The 23,911-nt window shown below is 47.5% G+C and overlaps 1 protein-coding gene across 1 annotated transcript in view; it reads left to right on the top strand.

Annotated features, from left to right (window-relative positions):
- The window catches only part of LOC134984212 (uncharacterized), a 211,827-nt gene that overhangs the window by 21,676 nt on the left and 166,240 nt on the right, over nucleotides 1–23,911 (top strand). The window contains 4 exon segments of the mRNA XM_063949844.1: nucleotides 7,149–7,379; nucleotides 8,323–8,401; nucleotides 8,521–8,618; nucleotides 8,717–9,167. Coding sequence (XP_063805914.1) covers nucleotides 7,149–7,379; nucleotides 8,323–8,401; nucleotides 8,521–8,618; nucleotides 8,717–9,167 — 859 coding nt within the window.

Below are 23,911 nucleotides of genomic sequence, written 5' to 3'. Positions count from 1 at the left end.
ACTGTGAGTACCCGCTGTCTCCACAGCACCTATTTCTTATCTGCACCCCTGCTCCATAGAAACCCAAGACAGGAACCCAGAGTCGCCATTTTACTTTCTGGCACCCAGCCAGAGTAAAGAAAAGCCGCACTATACCACACACTCCTCACCTCTGTAAGAGTCCAGATTCTGTTTACACCACCGCCGGCGACGGCTATGGAAGTGCTTTAATACCAACCATGAGTGACCGGGCCACTGAATAGGGGGTTGGACAGCGACCTGCCCCGACAGCGGAGCTGGCGCCTGGAAAAGACGCGGTCTCAGCGTTATGACACTCGGATCCATACATCCCAGACCTATCCTTAAGACGACTCGCAAGATGATTTAACGCAAAATAATAATATACTACATGTGCCATAGCTAAATGGTTGGACTCCATATATAACACTCTGGCACCCTACCCCCAGCCCCGCGGTTGGAGGATTAGACCTGACCAGATTACTTGCTCATTAAACGGACTCTGACCTGTGTCCTCCTATCAATAATTTTTCTTCCCTTTTTCCTTTTTTACCACCACTCCTATCCTCCCTTTTTTTTTTTGATATATACCACTATGTCCAAAAACAAAAAAGCAACGCAAGCTCCGACTAACTTCTTTGGCTCAAAGACTAAGGGCCCACAGAACCCCACCATGGCCGCAAGCTCCCCTCCCCCCCCGTGTTTCTCGGAAGCGGGTATCGATCCCCAGATACAGGCGGTCATGTCGAGCCTACTGGAGGGAGTGCAGTCCGCGTTCAAACAGGAACTCTCGAACGCTATAGCTGAATTTAAATCGGATCTTACAGATCTCGGTAACCGGACGGAAGCATTGGAAACAAAGACAGACGATCTCTGCCGCTCCCAACACCGCATTGACAGTGAACTCGCTAGATTGCACGAGGAAATGGAGACCCTCAAGGAGCGACAAGAGGACCAAGAAAATCGCTCGTGTAGAAATAATCTTCGCATACGCGGCGTTCCAGAATCGGTCCTCGGCCCATCGCTACCAACATTCTTGAGAGAATTCTTCACACACTTGGTACCGGACCTTACGGTCGAAGAATGTCTCTGCGACAGGGCACATAGAGCACTCCGGGCAAAACCGTCTCCCGCCCAACCACCCAGGGATGTTATTGTCCGTTTCCATTACTTCCGCTCGAAGGAAAAAATTTTGTCCTCAGTTCGAGATTCATCGGAGATCCTGTTCAAAGGCACGCAGTTGCAGATTTTTCAGGACCTGGCACCCTCCACCATCCAAAAACGGCGAGACCTCCAACCGGTCACCCGGATCCTGCGACAACACCAGATCAGATACAGATGGGGATTCCCCTTCCATTTACACGTTTCGGTTAATAACTGTCCACTCGGTCAAGACCCTAACCCAAGGACAGGAATTGCTGGCAAAGCTAGATCTCCTCCCAACATCAGCTGAAGATGACATGGCGGCCTCATCATCTAAACCACCACACCCTCAGACCCCTCTTCCTGACTGGACACGGGTGACAAGGATCCTCCCTGAACTGGAGAAACCCCCCCGACGCGTATAGTGCACGAACTGACGATGCAACGCCTCCACGACTAGAAACGAGTGGGAGCAGTGGAGAACTCGACCTCAGCTCAAATACCAGTATCGTAACTATCCTCGGTTAATGCTGTTATAATTAAGTTATGATTGTTTGCACCCCTGTGGTATTTCCCCCCCCCTCTCCTTCACCCCCCTCCCCCTTTCCCTCCCCCCTCTCTTTCTCTCTTTCTTCCCCCTTCCCTCTTGCCCAATTCCCCCCCCCCCTCCACTCCCCCTCCCTATTTTTGTTTTTATGTTTGCATTTTTGTTGCTAGGACACAGTTCTCAGAGTCCTATATTATATTATGTCTGCCATAAATGTAAAATGGTTATAGCCACCCTCAGCCCTTGTGGCCCGGGAGACTCATATCCTCCCACATGATGCTTTTCCCGTGCGGCCCCTGAATGGGACCCACAAACACAGGGACGTTTCCCCATTTGGGGTATTTCTTCTTCTTCTCTATGTTCTTCTTTCTCTCTCTTTTCTTGTGGCCTCTGCTCGACCTTCCCGCTCTTTCTCTCGCCTGGCCTGGAGGGGTGGCCTTCGCCTGGCACAAATTGTACCTTGCTGGACTATACCCGGCAAAACGCCATACTCCTCCACGTAAATAAACATGTCTCTTAAAATATTTTCGGTCAATGTAAATGGCCTGAACTCCCCTAGGAAACGTACCGTGTTCCTGAGTGCTTGCAGACGTGAGAAAGTTGACGTAGCATTCCTACAGGAAACACACCTCACCGGTCCCCACACCCGGCTTCTGGGCAAATGGTTCTCCCAGTCCTATTTTGCCTCAGCAGACTGTAAAAAACGGGGTGTAGCCATCTTAGTTCATCGTAATATCCCGTTTATCCATTCCAGGACAGTGATAGACCCAGATGGACGGTTCCTTATGGTAATGGGTACCCTCCGTTCTAAGGCTCTCACTTTGGTCTCCGTCTACGCCCCCAACCAAGACCAATCTTTGTTTTTTGACTCTCTCTCTAAACGCCTATCACGAGAAGCACAGGGAAGCATTATCATGGGTGGCGACTTTAATACCATAATTGACCCCTTGCTAGATAGATCCAGTCCTCCGCCCCACGCTTCTATAACGACTCTTCCCCGGGCTTCCCGCACACTCACCGCCACCATGAAACTCCACGGCCTCTGTGACACTTGGCGTTCCCAACACCCCCACATCAAAGATTTTACGCACTTCTCTGCTCCACATCAACACTATTCCAGGATTGACATGATCCACATCTCCTCTGCCCTAGTGCCACTGATCTCGGATACGGGCATCACACCACTGACTTGGACGGACCACGCTGGGGTCTACCTCCTCATAGATATACACCGAGCGCCTCATAGGAAATACAAATGGCGCCTTAACGACTCGCTTCTACAACACCCTTCTGCACTAGAGGAAACTAGACTAGCGATCGCACACTATTTCACCGAAAATATGTCCCCTGACATCCCACTTAATATCCTTTGGGAAGCTCACAAAGCCACGATCCGCGGCACCTTGATAGCAAAATCGTCGGCAATTAGGAAAAAAGCTGCACAGGAGATAGCCTCCCTCGAATCAGAAATAGCCACCTTACTATCCAAACATAAAGTATCCCCCGATCCCTCTTTACTCACTCAGATAGACTCCCTCCGGGGACAGCTAAACACCCTCCTATCCAACCGCGCGGCACTAATACTTCGGAAACTGCAACAACGCTTCTACGACAAGATGGATAAAATAGATACCCTACTAGCCAACAAACTCCGTCGTAAGCAGGCGCTGGGCGCAATAGATAAATTGTACTCGTCACAAAGGGGAACCTATACATATGACCCTGAACTGATGGCTGAAGATTTTCGCCTGTTTTATAGCTCCCTTTATAACCTACCTGACCCGCCCCTGCTGTCTCCTGACGGATCTGGGGGAGTGCGCTCATACTTGTCTGATACCCCCCTCCCAACCCTATCTGACAATCAATTGGAAGCCCTTAACAGTCGAATCTCGGAGGAGGAGACAATAGCCGCCATACGATCTAAGCGCTCGTCGGCTGCTCCAGGGCCGGACGGTTTCACAGCCCAATATTATAAACTCTTCGCGAAGGAACTGGCACCACACCTAGCCTCCTTATTTAACGGTATCCTCGAGGGAACCTCCTTCCTGCCGGAGACAACCCGGGCCAACATAGTGGTAATCCCAAAGCCTGACAAAGACCCGACTAGTTGTTTAAACTACAGACCAATCTCATTACTGAATGTTGACTTGAAGATATACGCGAAAATACTAGCTAACCGTCTGGGTCCCTTGATGCCCGTCCTGGTCCACCCGGACCAGGTCGGCTTCATCCCTGGACGCCAGGCGTCTGACAACACCAGAAGGGCAATAGATCTAATATACTCAATCCAAAAACGGAAACTTCCCTCTCTCATTTTGGCTCTCGACGCGGAGAAGGCCTTTGACCGCATATCGTGGTCTTTTGCCTTTGCAGTCCTTGACAAAATGGGATTCTCCGGAAACTTTCTAGAGGGAATCAAAGCACTCTACCGCTCCCCGTCAGCCCAGGTCATGGTTAACGGTGTCTCCTCCTCCGGTTTCGGAATCACCAATGGTACCAGGCAGGGATGCCCCCTTTCCCCCTTAATTTTTGCACTAGTCATGGAGCCCCTAGCAGCAAGGATCCGTAATAACAGTGCAATCCATGGAATACCCACAGGCCTTTCCGAACACAAGATAGCGCTATATGCCGACGACGTCCTGATCTCTCTCACTGACCCAGCCCAATCTCTCCCTGCTCTTCTATCCGAGATCAATTCATACTCACAGCTCTCTGGCTATAAAATAAATGTGAACAAAACAGAGGCCCTCAACTTTTATATCCCGGCAGCTCTTAAACAGAACCTTCAAACTACCCTCCCCTGTAACTGGCATACCAAGAAAATTAAATACCTTGGTGTGTACTTGACTCACCATCACCACCAACTTTTCCAAGCAAATTATCCCCGTTTATTACAGATAATTAAGGAGGACTTGGTGGATTGGTCCAGTTATTTTATATCGTGGATAGGCAGGATCAACTCCGTTAAGATGAGCGTGCTCCCCCGACTCCTGTACTTATTTCAGACCCTCCCGATTTACGTCCCTACCTACGTCTTCAAGACCCTACAATGCTAATCCTCCCTTTTTATTTGGAACCACAAACGCCCACGAGTCAGACTTAAACTGCTCCAACGCCCCTCCAGAGGCGGCGGCCTGGGTATCCCGGACTTTAAGAAATACTTTTACGCCGCGCAACTCACTCAATGTGCACAATGGTGCAACGAGGGCGGGACAAAGAAGGTCTGGGTGGGGATTGAGGTGGAGGAGACGGGCCTAGCCACGCTATCTTCTCTATTGTGGCTCCACCGGAACCGGCGTCCCCGTGCGGCCCTATCGCACCCTGTAGTAAGTCGCTCCCTAGCGACTTGGGACCTGACAAACAGACGGTTCAGCTTGGCCCCATACCCGTCCCCGCTAATCCCGTTGTTTCACAACCCAGCCTTTCCGCCAGGTATGAGTGGAGCCACGCATACATCTTGGCGCTCGAGTGGTATACTATATGTTAATGATATCACCTCCACAGCTACTTTCCCACAATTCACAGATATCCGTGAAGGAACAGTAATCCCCTCATCGGACTTCTTTCGCTATCTGCAAATTAGACATTTCCACTCCACCACCACCACTACCCTTCTCCACAGACATCTATCCCCCTTCGAATACATTAGCTGGAAACGCACCAACACTAAAGGCCTCATATCAGATATTTACGCCCTCCTGGACGACCTCCCCACAACATCCCGGGCCCCCCACGAATCAGCATGGGAAAAGGAACTGGGACTTACTATAGACAATGAGGACTGGGTAGATATATGGGACAATGCCGCTTCCAGCTCCATATGTGTGAGAATTAAAGAAAATATCTATAAATTGCTCTACCGATGGTACTATGTCCCTTCCCGTCTGCATACTATGTTCCCCGGCACCCCAGATGGATGCTGGAGGGGCTGTACGGACAGTGGTTCATTCTTACACATATGGTGGGCTTGCCCCAAAATCTATAAAATATGGGATGAACTCATCACTTTGCTTTCGCGCCTATTTGACACCTCCATCTCCACTGATCCCCAATACTTCTTGCTCCCCATGACCCTTCCCATCCTCAATAGACACCAAAACAAACTATTCCGACACATAGTTTCAGCAATGACTTGCCAAATTGCCACAGACTGGAAGAACCCGACCCCCTCACCAATGCCGGTGATAATTTCCCGGATATGGTATGTCCACAAAATGGAATACATGACCGCAGTCATTCGTAACACTTCGAATCGATTTGATAAAGTATGGTCCCCGTGGCTAATCCTGCAACAGGCTCCGTCTCCATTTATAACCTGACACAGCATGCCAAGGCCCTACTCACCTCCTGCCCCCGAGGGCTACCCTTCCACCCCATCACCCTTTCTCTACTCCCCCCCCTCTTCTCTTCAACCGGAGGTCCCCAGCCTCCTATGCTTTCCTGTTCCCTCAGGCTCGCTATCTGAGCACTTTCCTCCTCTCATCTCTTCTGCTGACTCTCTATGACGGAAGGCCACTCCGTTGCCGAGAGTTCCCCATCTCTTATGCTCTGACTTGAATCTCTAAACATGGGAAAACACAAAAACAAAAATCGGATCTACTCTATTGTTGTAACAATTCACCCTAATTATGTCTGTTCTTTAAGCACCCAAGATGTCCGGGTGTTCTGTTATGTTATCATTGTACTTATTTCATGATCCATCCAATAAAATGTGTTTAAAAAAAATAATAATAATACGAGAACATGACTGGGGAGGTGAGGGGATCTGGGAGGGTCACTGTGACTCACATCTATAGTAATAATACAGGGACATGACTGGGGAGTTGAGGGGATCTGGGATTGTCACTGTGACATCACTTATATCTATTGTAATAATACGAGAACATGACTGGGGAGGTGAGGGGATCTGGGAGAGGCACAATGATGTCGCATATCTATAGTAATAATACAAGGACATGACTGGGTAGGTGAGGGGATCTGGGAGCGTCACAATGACCTCACTTATATCTGTAGCAATAATACAGAGACATGACTGGGTGAGGTGAGGTGATCTGGGAGCGTCACAGTAATGTCACTTTTATCTATAGTAATAATACAGGGATATGACTGGGGAGGTGAGGGGATCTGGGAGAGTCACAGTGACATAACTTATATCAATAGTAATAATACAGGGACATGACTGAGGAGGTGAGGGGATCTGGGAGCGTCACAGTGACATCACATATCTATAGTAATAATAAAGGGACATGACTGGGGAGGTGAAGGGACTTTAGAGCTTTATAGTGACGTCACTCATATCTATAGAAATAATACAGGGACATGACTGGGGAGGTGAGATGATTTAGAAGCGTCACTGTGAAGTCACTTATATCTATAGTAATAACAAAGGGACATGACTGGGGAGGTGAGGGGGGATCTGGGAGTGTATATATTGATATTTGATGTCTCTTCCATTACTCAGGATTACACAGTAGTGAAGAAGACATCCAATGAGTGTGAGATACTCAACAGCCATCCCCGTGTGTCAGGAGGACTGAGTAGAACCCAGAGCCCCATCCCAGTGCCTCCACCTCTCTCACTAATACATGAGAGACACAATGACCAAAAGATCCTGGAACTCACCAACAATATCATTCAGCTGCTAACTGGAGAGGTGACTGCTGGGAATGGGACATTATACAGTAACACCGGGGTATGTGTCTCGGTGATGACTGGAGAGGTGACTTCTTTGAATGGGACATTATACAGTAACACCAGGGGATGTGTCTGGGCGATGACTGGAGAGGTGACTGCTGGGAATGGGACATTATACAGTAACACCAGGGGATATGTCTGGGTGATGACTGGAGAGGTGACTGCTGGGAATGGGGCATTATACAGTAACACCATGGGATGTGTCTGGGTGATGACTGGAGAGGTGATTACTGGGAATGGGACATTATACAGTAACGCCAGGGGATGTGTCTGGGTGATGACTGGAGAGGTGACTGCTGGGAATGGGGCATTATACAGTAACACCAGGGGATGTGTCTGGGTGATGACTGGTGAGGTGACTGCTGGGAATGGGGCATTATACAGTAACACCATGGGATGTGTCTGGGTGATGACTGGAGAGGTGATTACTGGGAATGGGAAATTATACAGTAACACCAGAGAACGTATCTGGGTGATGACTGGAGAGGTGACTGCTGGGAATAGGACATTATACAGTAACACCAGGGGATGTGTCTGGGTGATGACTGGAGAGGTGACTGCTGGGAATGGGGCATTATACAGTAACACCAGGGGATGTGTCTGGGTGATGACTGGAGAGGTGACTGCTGGGAATGGGGCATTATACAGTAACACCAGAGGAAGTGTCTGGGTGGTGACTGGAGAGGTGACTGCTGGGAATGGGACATTATACAGTAACACCAGGGGATGTGTCTGGGTGATGACTGGAGAGGTGACTACTGGAAATGGGACATTATACAGTAACACCAGGGGACGTGTCTGGGTGATGACTGGAGAGGTGACTGCTGGGAATGGGGCATTATACAGTAACACCAGGGGATGTGTCTGGGTGATGACTGTATCACTGTGTGTGTCAGGTTCCTATAAGGTGTCATGATGTCACTGTCTATGTCTCCATGCAGGAGGTGGAGTGTATAGAGGAACACAGGGGTCTGTACAAGGACGTGATGATGGAGAATCACCGGCCCCTCATATCACTGGGTAAGAGGAGTCTGTCATGTATTGTACAGGGGAGAGCAGGTATGGGGGCCCCCTATATACACACATCATCTGATAATCACATATATACACTGTACTAAGTCACTATGTGTCTCCTACAGATGGACCCAGTAACAGAGATATCTCAGAGAGATGTCCCCGTCCTCTGTATACCCAGGACTGTACAGAGGAGAATCACAGGATCCCACAAGAGGATCAGGTAGGTGGGATTTAGGGTCTCCCCAATATACCAAAGTGACTATCACTATATGTTGTGTAGAGGAGCTGTGTGTCATTATATTTGTCTTGTTTACATAGGGTGAAGCCCAATTAAATAATATTAAAATCAAAGATACAGAGGGAGAAGAAGAGACGTATGTGACTGATATAAAGGCAGAAGATACAGAGGGAGAAGAAGAGACTTATGTGACTGATAAGAAGGCAGAAGACATAGATGGAGAAGAAGAGACATATGTGACTGATATAAAGGCAGAAGATATAGAGGGAGAAGAAGAGACGTATGTGACTGATATGAAGGTAGAAGATATAGATGGAGAAGAAGAGACATATGTGACTGATATAGAGACAGAAGATGCAGAGGGAGAAGAAGAGACTTATGTGACTGATATAGAGACAGAAGATGCAGAGGGAGAAGAAGAGACGTATGTGACTGATATAAAGGCAGAAGATACAGAGGGTGAAGAAGAGACGTATGTGAGGGAAGATCAGCAATGTAAGGAGGAGGAGATCCCTACAGATATCAGCACAGGTGAGTAATAAACACATTACATAAAAGAGTCACATATTCTCCTTCCTCAGTCACTACAGCAATCTCTTATCCTACACCCTCCTCTGTCAGTACAAACTAATGAGGAATTAGTTTTTTCCTAGTGTGGAGTCAGGAGCCATCAGCCCCTATTATACTCCTGCTCTCCCCCTCACATCATGTCACTGTGTGTTACCATCCCAGAGATCTTACCAGTCTCCTCCCCACACTCTCTGGTGTATCTCATACATCAGGAGCCATCAGCCTCTATTATACTCCTGCTCTCCCCCTCACATCATGTCACTGTGTGTTACCATCCCAGAGATCTTACCAGTCTCCTCCCCACACTCTCTGGTGTATCTCATACATCAGGAGCCATCAGCCTCTATTATACTCCTGTTCTCTCCCTCACATCATGTCACTGTGTGTTACCAGACCAGAGATCAGATCAGTCTCCTCCCCACACTCTCTGGTGTATCTCATACATCAGGAGCCATCAGCCCCTATTTTACTCCTGCTCTCCCCCTCACATCATATCACTTTATGTTACCAGCCCAGAGATCTGACCAGTCTCCTCCCGACACTCTCTGGTGTATCTCATACATCAGGAGACATCAGCCCCTATTATACTCCTGCTCACCTCCTCACATCATGTCACTGTGTGTTACCAGCCCAGAGATCTGACCAGTCTCCTCCCCCCACACTCTCTGGTATATCTCATACATCAGGAGCCATCGGCACATATTAATCCCATGGTATTCTTATCATGTCACTGAGGTCAGGTAGGATTTGTTTTCTGTAACTAACATGGTGTTGAGTCTCAGCAATAAGAAGGCAAGCTGAGAACTGAGCTCTCTGCCCTAGAACGCCAGTCTCCTTTTTTGAGTAGGCCGTGACATTGGTCTTCAACACACGGATGAGCAATGCATAATAGGAGGTCACTGGATTCAGTGGACCATGCTTTAATTAAGAATTGGAACCTCCTAATAGTTCTTATTTTGTAAAGCAGAGTAATGTGAAGTGTATGTGACAGGATGGTCTTCATTCCTTAATATAGGTACTCCATTCCTAGTATGTCTGCAAGTAGAGACCTCATACATAGAAAACTTCATACTTCATGAGCAAACAGATTGATTATGGGGAGTGATATTCTGTACAGATGTCCTGGAGAAGGTATCCAGACAATCCCTGTTATACAGAGTGGAGATCATGTAGAGAGGGATAGACACCTTGATAGAAGAATGGTCTGGTTATGCCCCTTGGCTAGAGGATCGGTCCGGTTTTGCCCCTGCGCTAGAGGATCGGTCCAGTTTTGCCCCTGCGCTAGAGGATCGGTCCGGTTTTGCCCTTGGCTAGAGGAACAGTCCGGTTTTGCCCCTGGCTAGAAGAACGGTCCAGTCAGGCCCCTGGGCAGCAGGTGATCACTTAAAAAGCCTAGTTATTCTCCCATTTATAGCGGATCTTTCTCCTGGAGAAAAATGAAATGATACTAAAATTCTCAGGTGAAAATGACTGTGTATTCTCATTATCTGTAACTTCTGCAATTTAAAGACCTAAGAAACTGTAGGTTAGTAAGACATTACAACAGGAGACTACGTAGAAAGCCCTTTCGAATGTGTTCTTCTAGCACCACACAACTGCACAATACGCAGACATTTGGCCGCTTTATCAGAAATCAGTGAGAAATGGATAAAGTATTGAAATCCATCAGTATTCAAAGGGAAAAGTCTTTATACAGGACTCCATCAATCCTAGATTAGAGTTAAAGTCTATGCACGGCTGTCGACTGAATTAGTCTTCTCTACACCCTACAGATCAGAAAGGCTGAAAAAATACTCTCTCTATTATCCATTAAGGGATATTGGGGAATTAGTACGATGGGGTATAGATGGGATCCAAAGGAGCCAGTGCACTTTACATTTCTTCCACTGGGTGTGCTGGCTCCTCCCCTCTATGCCCCTCATACAGCCAGTTTATAACAATGTGCCCTCAGGAGAGGATGCCACTCTGGAGCTCCAGAGGATTTTCTTCAGTTTTATTTTGAACTTTATTTTCGGGATGCTGTTTGGGCGTCAGTATACCTGCACCGTGTGAGTTGGGAGGGGTTCCGGTCTCTTCAGGCGTCAGAGCTGCCCCCCCGCTGCAGGACACTGTCCTGAGAGGTTGTTGGTACCGCAGGGCATTGCGCCTTGTTGGTCGCAATTGCAGCATGCCGCACACCCCTAACGTAGCCTGAAGGTCAGAAGAGTGGTGAGTACAAACTGGGGGCCCCGCTAGGGGGGTCCCCTGGTTCTTGGTGCGGTGCTATGGCAGGGGCGGCATACGGGACCCTCCCTTAGGGGGACCTGATATAGCCCCCCTGTGTACACTGGCAGCGGTGGTGAAATCAATGTGATGTTTTACACTTATAAGGAGACTTTGCCAATATAAATATCTACACAGCTCCGGCGCCATTACACGGTTCGGAGCTACACCAGAGCGGGACCAGCGGCGTTTTGTCGCTTTCCTCTGCTCACTGCTGCAGTAGCAAGGACACACAGTTCCTCCAGACACGACAGGATATGCAGGAAACCTGTACAGGGGTGTAAATATGGGGGAGAGCCGCTGTTATTACACAATTACAGTCCTGAAAAGGACAAGAACTCCGGTGTTCACCGTGATATAAACACAGCCTGCAATCTTACGGAGTCTGACAGGCTTGGGTGTGCTGTCCCTCTCACTCTCTGTCTCCTCACATACAGTAAAGGCAGGCTTGCTATGTAATAACGTGTGTGTGTGTGTGTGTGTGTGTGTGTGTGTGTGTGTGTGTGTTGTCTACTCTAAACATGGTAAAACACCAATTATATAGTGTATGTCACAACATATTCTCTCCTGCTACAGATGGTTCCCTATCATGTGAACAATGCAGTCAGTCTTCCCAAGTTAGTGAGGAGACTGGGGGGGAAGGTCAGGCGTCATCCTGGCTCGGTGCCATAAAGACTATGATGGCAGACATGTCATCCCAGGTCACTGCTAATACTCAGAAGACACAACTGCAGCAGTCTGTAACAGACCTGATACAAAGACCCCCCCTCCCTAATTCAGGGCCACATAAACGTGGGCTGCCTGAGTTACTCGGAATCTGAGGAAGGGGTACAGGAGGAGGGGGAGGAATTAGATCCTACTACTGAGGATTCTACTTCTGCACAGGGTATTGAACCCCTCATTGCTATCAGGAATGTATTAAAAATTCCTTTGGATGATGCTGCAGTACCGCAGTCGTTTTTCCTAGCACAGAAAAAGCTCAGTGTCACCTTCCCTGATTCTCCGGAACTAGATGACATATTTAAGAAAGCCTGGAAAAACCCTGATAAAAATAAAAAATATCAGGTTACAAAATGGTTTTTGCACACTTCCCCATTTACACCTGAAGGTAGGAAGAATTGGGAAGAACCCCCAGCTGTAGACATATCAGTCTCCCGTTTCTTAAAAAAGGTGGTACTACCAGCATCTGGCTCCTTTACATTATAGAATCCTGGGGATAGGAAAATAGAGACTACACTAAAGTCTACTTACACAGCGGCTGGTGTATCACAAAGACCCGTGCTTGTGGGTTCCTGGATGACACATGCCAGTCATACATGGGCAACTCAAATTCAAGAGGGCCTTGTGGGGGATATGTCCCTGGTCACTACGGTGACTCTCATAAAACACATTCAAGACACTGCAGGCATCTTGTGTGACTCTCTCAAGGAGATAGGCGCTATTAATACTAGGACTACTGCATGGCAGTGTCAGCGCGCAGAGCTTTGTGGCTGCGTCACTGGATAGTGGATGCAGATTCCAAGCACAGTGTGGAGTCTCTTCCTTAGGGGAGTTGGATACATGGATTTCTAAGGTTACTGCAGGAAAATCCGCATTTCTCTTTTCTGGGGACGTCTAACCAGTCCTTTTGGACAACAAGGTTTAGATCAAGAATCAGAGGTGCCTGCACTGCAGCGAGAAGCACCAGAAGTAAGGCAAGAAAACCAGCCGCTGCATGTTCTCAGGAACAAAGCACCAGTTCAGCTTCCACGAAGGCCTCAGCATGACCCCCCTCCCCCCGCCCCCCCACACACACACATCGAGGGGATCTCGATGTGGGAGCTCGACTGCGTCACTTCAGCTGCAACTGGGAAAGCTCCTACCAGGATACCTGGGTACAGGACCTCATTTCTCAGGGCTACAAGCTGGAGTTCAGCAGCGCTCCTCCCCAACAATTTTTCAAATCAAGCTTACCAGTTTTGGAGGATACATGAGTTACGCTGCAACAGGCCATCCTAAAGTTGGTCCAGTCCCAAGTCATTGTTCCAGTGCCACTACAACAACAAGGAAAGGGTTACTACTCCATCCTGTTTGTGGTACCAAAACCGGACGGTTCGGTAAGGCCCATTCTGAATCTAAAATCCTTGAACTCTTACCTAAAGGTTTTCAAGTTCAAGATGGAATCCTTGCAAGCAGTGATTGCTGGTCTGGAAGAATGGGAGTTCATGGTCTTGCTGGATATAAAGGTCGATTTATCTCCATATCCTGATTTGGCCACCTCATCGGGCCTACCTGCGGTTTGCCCTGCTGAACGATCACTACCAGTTCCAGGCACTACCCTTCGGCCTGTCCACAGCTCCGAGGGTCTTCACGAAGGTGATGGTGGAGATGATGTTCCACTCCGAATCCAGGGTGTCAATATTGTCCCTTACCTGGATGATCTCTTGATAAAAGTGACATCCAGGGAACTTCTAGTACTCAATATAGACCGCACTATTCAGCTTCTGCTATAACATGTATGGATCCTCAATTTACAGATGTCCCACCTGGAGCTTACTCAGTGGCTTCTATTCCTGGGAATGTTTCTGGATACTGTGGCCATCCAGTACGGAAAGTTCCATGCCAGAACATTTCAATTGGATCTCCTGAGCAAGTGATCCGGATCACATCTTCAGATGCATTGGATAATACGTCTGTCACCTCAGGCCAGGATCTCCCTCTTGTGGTGGCTACAGTCCTCAAACCTGCTGGAAGGTTGAAGTTTTGGGACTCAGGATTGGATTCTCCTCATGACAGATGAGTCTGAGAGGATGGGGAGCTGTCACCCAAGGGGCTCAGTTCCAGGGCAAGTGATCAGCCCACGAAGCCCTACTTCTAATCAACATTATGGAACGTCGGGTGATCTACAATTCTCTGCTTCTGGCCTCTCCTCTGCTTAGGAATCGAGCGATCCAGGTTCAGTCGGACAACGCCATGGCGGTGGCTTACATAAATCGCCATGGAGGGACAAAAAGCAGAGCCTGCATGCGAGAAGTGTCAAAGATACTCCTCTGGGAAGAAAGAAATGCAATGTCCGTCATCTTCAATCTGGGGGTGGACTACAGGGAAGCGGACTTCATGAGTCGTCATGATCTCCACCCCTCCCAGGGTGGTTCCATCAACAGGTGTTTTAACAGATAATTTGTCAGCGTCCGGAATCTTACCGGTACGCTGGGGCCGCGGGGCTGGCTTCCTTGGCCTTGTGCGGGCAGCAGCGGAGGTGGGCTGCTGCGCCGGATCCGTGGGCAGCAGTAGCGGCGGTGAGGGGGTCCGCTCGTGGCGGCGGGATGCCCTTGCTGAGCCGTTGCTAGGAGACCAGGGGCAGTGAGCAATGTGGCTTTGCAAAAAGGTGTGCATTACTGGGGGCTGCCATGTTGGAGACCAAGTTTTAAGCATAGTTCCTGTTTCTTCCAGCCAATCCAGGGGAAGCTCTCCCTATAAAAGGGGGCTGATTTAGGACAGGGACGCCAGTGCTTCAAGTTACAACCCTGTTGTAGGTGCTTTAGCCTGTGCTCCCAGGATTCCTGCTGTATTCTGGTTACTCCTGATCCTGCTTGGTCGGTTCTCTGTTGCTGCTGCAGCCCTGCCGTTTCTAGCCTGCTACTGCCTGTGGAAGCGCTCCTGGAAAACCCGGTCCAGTAAGACTCTTTGGGCACAGTCGGCCCCGGATCTTCTGCCTCATCTTTCAAGCCACACTCCACAGATCTTTCACCAACCACGCCTTTGTACCACCGACTATAGCCTGCAGATTACCTGTTAGGGTCTCCTGCCCTGTGCTGCCACGTCGTCATGGCAACCGGGAGACAAGTGCTAGCGGAGTAACCTGAGCGCAGCTGATACTCCGGTTCGGGTCTTTTGCTGTGCAGTGGTTATAGGCTCTGTGCACGGCAGGGGAACCGGTGCTGGTTTTTGTGCTCACAGTCTGTGAGGTCTGAGTGGGGCGTGGACAGCACCTGCTTTATAAGGCCTCTTCTCAGGGTAAGCAGATGCTGCTGAATCTTTGTTGGTTAGTCAGTTCATGAAAGTTAGCCAGTACTGTGTAGCTTTGTATTTGTTTGTTGCTTACTGCAAATAGGCCTGGGGATTTGGTATTACACTCTGCCAATCCAGACCTAGCAGTAAGACTGGAGTCAGTCGTTTAGCTTGCTGGGGTTCTGTTACTACTCTGTGAACTTAGCAAGTTTGCGGCTGTATTCTAAGACTTGCCTGTCTAATCCTGTCTCACTGTGCTAGGTGTCAGGGGTCAGTTTAGTGGCAGTAAGCTGAACCTGTGCACTGCAAGTGAGAATTAGGATTGTGGAGACTCTCCTTGTGTCTATCATTCCATCTCTGACCAAGGAGTTTACTGCCACACCCGTTGGTAACCCTTTAGGGTTTTGCTGTTGCCCTTAGCAACAGCATTTCGGGTTCTCTACGTATTAAAACACAACATCTTGCTTTTCTCATCTGAGCAGTTCTAATACAAGGGAGATACCCAGTTCCTTAGCCTCTGGGCTTCTCTGTTCACTTTGTGTGTATTTTGTTACCCTATCACCTTCTGTGTACGTTATGTCATATTCCCCAGTCTGTCTGTGAGTCCATTTGTTTTGCATAACAGTTCAAACACCAGTACATTCCTGCAGGCACTGGAGTGCATAACAGTTCTGACACCAGTACTTTCCTGCAGGCACTGGTGTGCATAACATTACCTTCAGCCTCGTTTTCCAAACCACAGTCCACAATCCTCGTCTCCAGCCACGGCTTCAACCACCATCCACAGTTCCACAGTTCATCATCTACAGTCTCGTCTTTCAAATCACAGTCCACAGTTCTTCGCCCCCAGCCACGTCTTTAACCATTGTGCACCAGCCGCTGTTCTTTACCTCAGCCCTGTACATAATAAATACTTTCCATTGACTCTCAAACCTCGCCTACGTTCTTCATTGCTCCGTGTCCCATGCGAAGAAACTATATCCAGCCCCCTCATCTGGTTCATTCACAGCCTGCTACCTTCTCGGGCAAATCTCAGCTGCCGGATCCTCAAACTTTGCTAGACGTGACATAATTGACCTGTGGGGCTGCCCACAGATAGACATAATGGCTTCTCGACTCAACAAGAAGCTTCGCTGGTATTGCTCAAGAACCAGGAACCCTCAGGCGAGGGCAATAGATTCGCCGACATCCCCTTGGCCTTACTGGATGGTCTACCTGTTTCCTCGATTCCATTGCTCCCGAGGGTGCTAAAGCGATTCAGAAATCAAGGAGTCCAGGCAATTCTGATTGCCCTGGATTGGCCTCGGAGGACATGGTAAGCAGATCTTCTGAACATGTCCGTCGCAGACTCTTGGCCTCTGCCAATGAGAAGATATCTTCTGCAACAAGGACCGTTCATCTACCCGATCTTACGGCAACTTTGTTTGACGGCATGGAGGTTGAGCGGAACATCCTAGCTCACAAAGGCTTTTCCAAAAAGATTATTGCAACCATGGTTCAGGCCAGAAAGCCTGTGACGTCAAAACACTATCATCATATCTGGAGGAGATATCTTTTGGTATGAGGAACGCACGTATCCACCTGCAGAATTCTTGTGTTTCCTGCAGACTGGAGTGAATAAGGGCTTATGTCTGGGTTCCATTAAGGTGCATATTTCAGCTCTCTCAATGTTCTTTCAGAAGAAGTTTACAGTGTTGCCAGAAGTTCAGACCTTAGGGGTAATTTTGAGTTGATCGCAGCTGGAATTTTGTTAGCAGTTGGGCAAAACCATGTGCACTGCAGGGGAGTCAGATATAACATGTGCAGAGAGAGAGAGATTTCTAAAAGTGTTGGTTTCTGAGTTAATTACCTTACACAGCTTCGTGTCGTCTGCAAAGATTGACACTGTGTTTTCCAGGCCTATTCCTAGATCATTGATAAATATAATGAACATCAGTGGGCCAAGAACAGACCCTTGTGGTATTCCACTGACTAATGATGCCCAGCTGGAGAACATCCCATTGACCACTACTTGTTGTTCCCTGTTGTCCAACCAATTACCTATTCAAGTACAAATAATATTTCCTAGGCCAAGTTCCCTTAATTTGTGGACCAGTCTCCTATGTGGCACTGTATCGAAGGCTTTTGCAAAATCTAAGTAAACCACGTCCACTGCTTTTCCAGGGTCCAGATTCTCGCTCACTTCCTCATAGAAGCTAATTAAGTTGGTTTGACATGACCTGTTCCTTACAAACCCATGTTGACTTTTAGTAATAAACTTAGTTGCATGTAGGTGCTCCTCTATGCTATCCCTCAAAATGCCTTCTAATATTTTACCCACTATAGAGGTTAAACTAACTGGTCTATAGTTTCCAGGATTATTTTTAGTTCCCTTTTTAAATAAAGGCACTACCTCAGCTATACGCCAATCCTTTGGTACCATGCCTGATCTAATCTAACTATTGAAAATCGGGCATAGTGGTTTAGCTAGCTGTGTCCTAAGCTCCATAATAACCCTCGGATGCAAACCGTCTGGGCCTGGTGATTTATTAATCTTTATTTTGCTTATTCTCTCCAGGACTACTTCCTCACTTAAACAGGTATCTAGCCAAGAGTCATTACATTCACTGTCGTTAAGCAATACTGTCACCTGTGCATCCTCCATGGTGAATACTGACGAAAAAAAATTGTTCAATATTTCAGCTTTTAATTTGTCATCGTTTGTCAAGGATCCCAATTCATCCTCTAATGGGCCCACGTTCTCCTTCTTCAACCTTTTACTGTTTATATATTTATAAAACTTTTTAGGATTGATTTTACTCTATAGCGATTTGCTTTTCATTAGCAATTTTAGCTGCTCTTATTACTTTTTTGCATATTTTATTGCATTCCTTGTAAAACTGGAATGACTCCTCCCCACCATTAGCTTTAAATGTTTTAAAAGCACGCCTCTTATTAGCCATTACTTCTTTGACCTCCTTATTAAGCCACATTGGTTTGTGCTTAATACTCCTGCGTTTACTGCTCATTGGAATGAATTTGTGACTATTGCTTTCAAGCAACCCTTTTAAAGTATCCCACATTTCCGAAGTGTCCTTGCCATGAAACAACTCATCCCAGTCAATGCTGTTTAGTGCCCGTCTCGGCATATTAAAGTTAGCTTTTCTGAAGTTTAATGTTTTGGTTGCTCCCTTATAGCTATTTTTCTTGAAACTGATGTCAAAAGTGATCATATAATGATCGCTGTTTCCCAAGGTCTCCACAACTTTAATGTTTGATATAATGTCCACGTTATTGGTAATAACTAGGTCCAGAATAGTTTTACCTCTAATTGATTCAGGAATTGATCCTTCAATGTATTTAAAAACCTGTTGCTCCTAGTTTTTAAACATGAATCGTTCCTCCAATTTATATCAGGATAGTTAAAGTCTCCTAACACTAGGATGTCCCCCATTCCTGCTGCTTTTTCTATTTGCTGTAGGAGTTGTTCCTCATCATGTATGCTGATATCCGGTTGCTTGCAACGTGTCAATGACTAGTTTCTTTGCCTCAGTGCCCTCACTTGTGATCTCAACCCATAGCGACTCCACATTATCTCCAATCCCCTTGCAGATAGTATCTATTACGCATGGTTTAAGAGATGGTTTAACGAAGAGACATATCCAACCTCCCCTTTTGGTAGCCCTATCCCTCCTAAAAAGAGAAAGACCCTCCAAAAACGCAACCAGGTCATTGTCACGGGCCCCCGTCACAACAGGGAGAAGGCTTTTATTTGAGCCACTTCGTGGTCCCGAAGCCGGATGGCTCGGTCAGACCGATCCTAAACCTGCAGTCCCTCAATTTCTATCTAAAAAAGTTCAAATTCAAGATGGAGTCGCTCCGAGCAGTGAGTTCCAGTCTGGAGGAAGGGGATTTTATGGTGTTGGTGGACATAAAGGATGCCTACTTGCATGTTCCCATTTATCCTCCGCATCAGGCTTACCTGAGGTTTGCAATTCAGGATTGTCATTACCAATTTCAGATGTTGCCGTTTGGTCTTTCCACGGCTCCGAGTATTTTTACCAAGGTATTGGCGGAAATGATAGTTCTCCTTCGCAAGCAAAGAGTAACGATTATCCCGTACTTGGATGATCTTCTGATAAAGGCGAGATCCAGGGACCAGTTGGTGCAAAACATTGCACTCTCCCTGACAGTTCTTCAACAACATGGTTGGCTCCTAAAGTTGTCAAAATCACAGTTGATTCCGACGACCTGGCTGACGTTTTTGGGAATGATACTGGACACAGAACTACAGAGTTTTTCTTCCAGTGGAGAAGGCTCAGGAAATTCAGGGTCTGGTCAAACAAATTCTGAAACCAGCCAGAGTGTCAATCCATCAATGCACTCGCTTGCTGGGGAAGATGGTTGCGGCTTACAAGGCCATTCAGTTTGGCAGATTCCATGCCAGAGTGTCCCAGTGGGACCTGTTGGACAAGTGGTTCGGATCCCACCTACACATGCACCGGAGGATAATCCTGTCTTCCAAGACCAGAATCTCTTTCCTGTGGTGGCTGCACAGCTCTCACCTCCTAGAGGGGCACAGGTTCGGGATCCAGGACTGGATCCTAGTAACCACAGATGCAAGCCTCCGAGGCTGGGGAGCAGTGACACAGGGGGAAAACTTCCAAGGAAGATGGTCAAGTCAGGAGACTTGTCTTCACATAAACGTTCTGGAGTTAAGGGCTATTTACAACGGCCTTCTACAAACGGAACGTCTTTGTCACAATCTGCCTGTACTGATCAAGTCGGACAATATAACAGCAGTAGCATACGTATACCGCCAGGGCGGAACAAAGAGCAGAGCGGCAATGGCAGAAGCTACAAAGATTCTCCGCTAGGCGGAAAAACATACAGTTGCTCTGTTGGCAGTCTTCATACCAGGAGTGGACAACTGGGAAACAGACTTCCTCAGCAGGCATGATCTCCATCCAGGAGAGTGGAGCCTCCATCAGGAGGTCTTCACAGAAGTGACAAGTCTTTGGGGAGTTCCTCAAATAGACATGATGGCGTCTCGTCGCAACAAGAAGCTACAGAGATATTGTTTCAGGTCGAGGGACCCTCAAGCAATGGCAGTGGATGCACTGGTGACACCGTGGGTGTTTCAGTTGGAATATGTATTCCCTCAACTTCCTCTCATTCCAAAAGTTCTAAAGATCATAAGAAGTACAAAGATTCAAGCGATCCTCATTGTCCCAGGCTGGCCAAGGAGGGCTTGGTATCCAGATCTTCAGGAATTACTCGTAGAAGATCCCTGGCCTCTTCCTCTCCGCGAGGACCTGTTACGGCAAGGGCCATGCGTGTATCAAGACTTACTGCGGCTACGTTTGACGGCATGGTGGTTGAACGCAAAATCCTAGCCCGAAAGGGTATTCCCAGTGAAGTCATTCCCACACTTATTCAGGCCAGAAAAGGAGTAACGTCTAAACATTACCACCGTATTTGGAGAAAATATGTTTCTTTGTGTGAATCCAAGAAAGCTCCTACAGAGGGATTTCAGCTAGTATGTTTTCTCCATTTTCTACACGCAGGTGTGGATGCGGGCCTAAAATTGGGCTCAGTAAAGGTACCGATTTCAGCCTTATCGGTTTTCTTTCAGAAACAATTGGCCTCCCTTCCAGAAGTTCAGACCTTCGTGAAGGGTGTGTTGCACATCCAACCTCCATTTGTGCCCCCAGTGGCACCGTGGGATCTTAATGTGGTGTTGCAGTTCCTTCAATAACATTGCTTTGAACCTTTACGTAAGGTGGAATTGAAATTCCTCACTTGGAAAGTGGTCATCCTGTTGGCCTTGGCATCCGCGAGGCGGGTGTCTGAGCGGCCTTGTCTCACAAGAGCCCTTATTTGATCTTTCATGAAGATAGAGCAGAGTTGAGAACTCGTCAACAATTTCTGCCGAAAGTGGTTTCATCTTTCCACATGAACCAAGCTATTGTGGTGCCAGTGGCTACTGACGCCTTATGAGTCAAAGTATCTGGATGTGGTCAGAGCTTTGAAAATTTATGTCGCCAGAACGGCTCAAATCAGGAAAACGGAGGCTCTGTTTGTCCTGTATGCTCCCAACAAGATTGGGTGTCCTACTTCCAGGCAGACTATTGCAGGCTGGATCTGTAATACGATTCAGCAGGCTCATTCTACGACGGGATTGCCGTTACCAAAATCGGTAAAAGCCCATTTGACTAGGAAGGTGGGCTCATCCTGGGCGGCTGCCCGGGGAGTCTTGGCATTACAACTTTGCCGAGCAGCTACTTGATCAGGGTCAAACACTTTTGCTAAGTTTTACAAGTTTGATACCTTGGCCGATGATGACCTCCAGTTTGGTCAATCAGTGCTGCAGAGTCATCCGCACTCTCCCGCCGGTACTAGAGCTTTGGTATAACCCCATGGTTCTAATGGTGACCCCAGCATCCTCTAGGACAGGGGTGGGGAACCTTTGGCCCTCCAGCTGTTGTTGAACTACACATAAAAGCATGCCTTGCTACAATTTTGCTATTTGGCCATGCTAAAACTGTTGCAGGGCATGCTGGGATGTGTATTTCAACAACAGCTGGAGGGCCACAGGTTCCCCACCCCTGCTCTAGGACGTATGAGAAAATAGGATTTTAATACCTACCGGTAAATCCTTTTCTCTTAGTCCGTAGAGGATGCTGGGCGCCCATCCCAGTGCGTACTGTATCTGCAGTTGTTCATTGTGGTTACACACATGTTGTGTTACAGTTATAGTCGGCATGTTGCTGACGTTCATGCCGTTGGCTTGTGTTCTATGGAATGCCATGTTGTGCGGCTTGTTTGAGGTGTGTGCTGGTATGTATCTCACCTTAGTTTAACAATAAATCCTTTCCTCGAAATGTCCATCTCCCTGGGCACAGTTCCTATAACTGGAGTCTGGAGGAGGGGCATAGAGGGAGGAGCCAGTTCACATCCTTTGAAAGTCTTAAAGTGCCCATGTCTCCTGCGGACCCGGTCTATACCCCATGGTTCTAATGGTGACCCCAGCATCCTCTACGGACTAAGAGAAAAGGATTTACCGGTAGGTATTAAAATCCTATTTCTTGTAGCGTTTGAAAAAACGATTTAAGAAATCGGGTCTGTCTGGCATGAGGGGCATAGAGAGAAGTGAGGGTGACATATTTATAATGAATTTTCACAACTAGAATCCAATATCTACCATTGCAATCCACCCACTTGCTTTCCAGGTGAAAGGGGCAGGATCTATTAGAAAGGATGGCTACACCACAGGAGATAGAGCATGTTGGATAGTTATTGGTAAACTGAGGGGGAGAGTGCAATGGAACATGTGATTCCTGAATGGCTACCACCGCCACCTTCTGGTCAGCAAAATATTTTATTGGAAGACCTCTTATGAGGAGAATTAAGAGACTTACAAACTATGAGGAGAATTAAGAGACTTAAAAACTTCACCGTGATAGAGAGAGATCAGATCATGGTATGAAACATCTAGGATCACCTGTGTAAATTCCAGTAGAGTCTGTAGGTCATGTGCATACTTCAATCTATCCAATAACAGATAGAAAAGGAAAGAAAAAATGGGAGCCAGAAATAGCATCCATAAAGGAGCTAGAGATTCCGTCACTAGGGTACTGGGACAGAAAGGTGGATAAAGGTGGTGGTCGGGCCTAAGAGGGAAACCCACCGACTACCCCAAGTAGCCATATGAGAGGGCAAAATCTAGTCATCACAGTAACAATTGTACAAAGAAATATCAAATCTCAATGTAACCAATGTATCCAAAGGAGGTAAAGGCCAGGAACATGGCCTGATATCCAATGTAGGTTCTACCAACACCGTTATAAGGGCAACAGGATGTTACATGAATCAGTCATGCTTTACCTGAACACCCAAACATTCTAGAAAGGTATTATGAAACGTAACAGTGGAAAGAATATCAGACCATATAGCAATTATATAGCACAGGAAATAAAGATAAAAATACACGTTTTATACCCAAGAGCAAATAAATATGGGCCAAAAATAGATCCATGCCCAGAGTAACCGAGAGTAACCTCACCGCTGAACACAAAGTTCCCACCATTGGTTACAATGGAGCGCATAGGCGCTACATTGTAACACTGCCGGGTGCTGCCTGTCATACAGTACAGGAGCACACAGCCAATCAGGAGGGTGCCAAACGTGGCGCTCCCTGATTGGCTGATGGAACCTTCTTGGACTTAAGTCAGAGTTGGTTCCAGGCATTCGGGGAAAGGGGTCCCATGTGAAAACATGGGGCCCCTTTCAGTTCGTGGTCGGGTATCCGTTTTTTTATTTTTCAAGTACGTGGATTACAAAAGGATTACAAGCCGAGGAGCCTTCTACACTGGATTTGGTGAGTATAATTTTATCAACAGGTACACCATGGATTCTACTGGAGAAGAGGACCGACCCTCGTGTGAACATAAGGTAAGTATGTGTATATGGTG

The sequence above is a fragment of the Pseudophryne corroboree genome (assembly GCF_028390025.1).
Source record: "Pseudophryne corroboree isolate aPseCor3 chromosome 3 unlocalized genomic scaffold, aPseCor3.hap2 SUPER_3_unloc_40, whole genome shotgun sequence".
In the NCBI taxonomy this organism is placed as follows: Eukaryota; Metazoa; Chordata; class Amphibia; order Anura; family Myobatrachidae; genus Pseudophryne; species Pseudophryne corroboree.
Note: the sequence above shows the minus strand (reverse complement) of the source record. Positions and strands in the feature narration are given on the sequence as shown.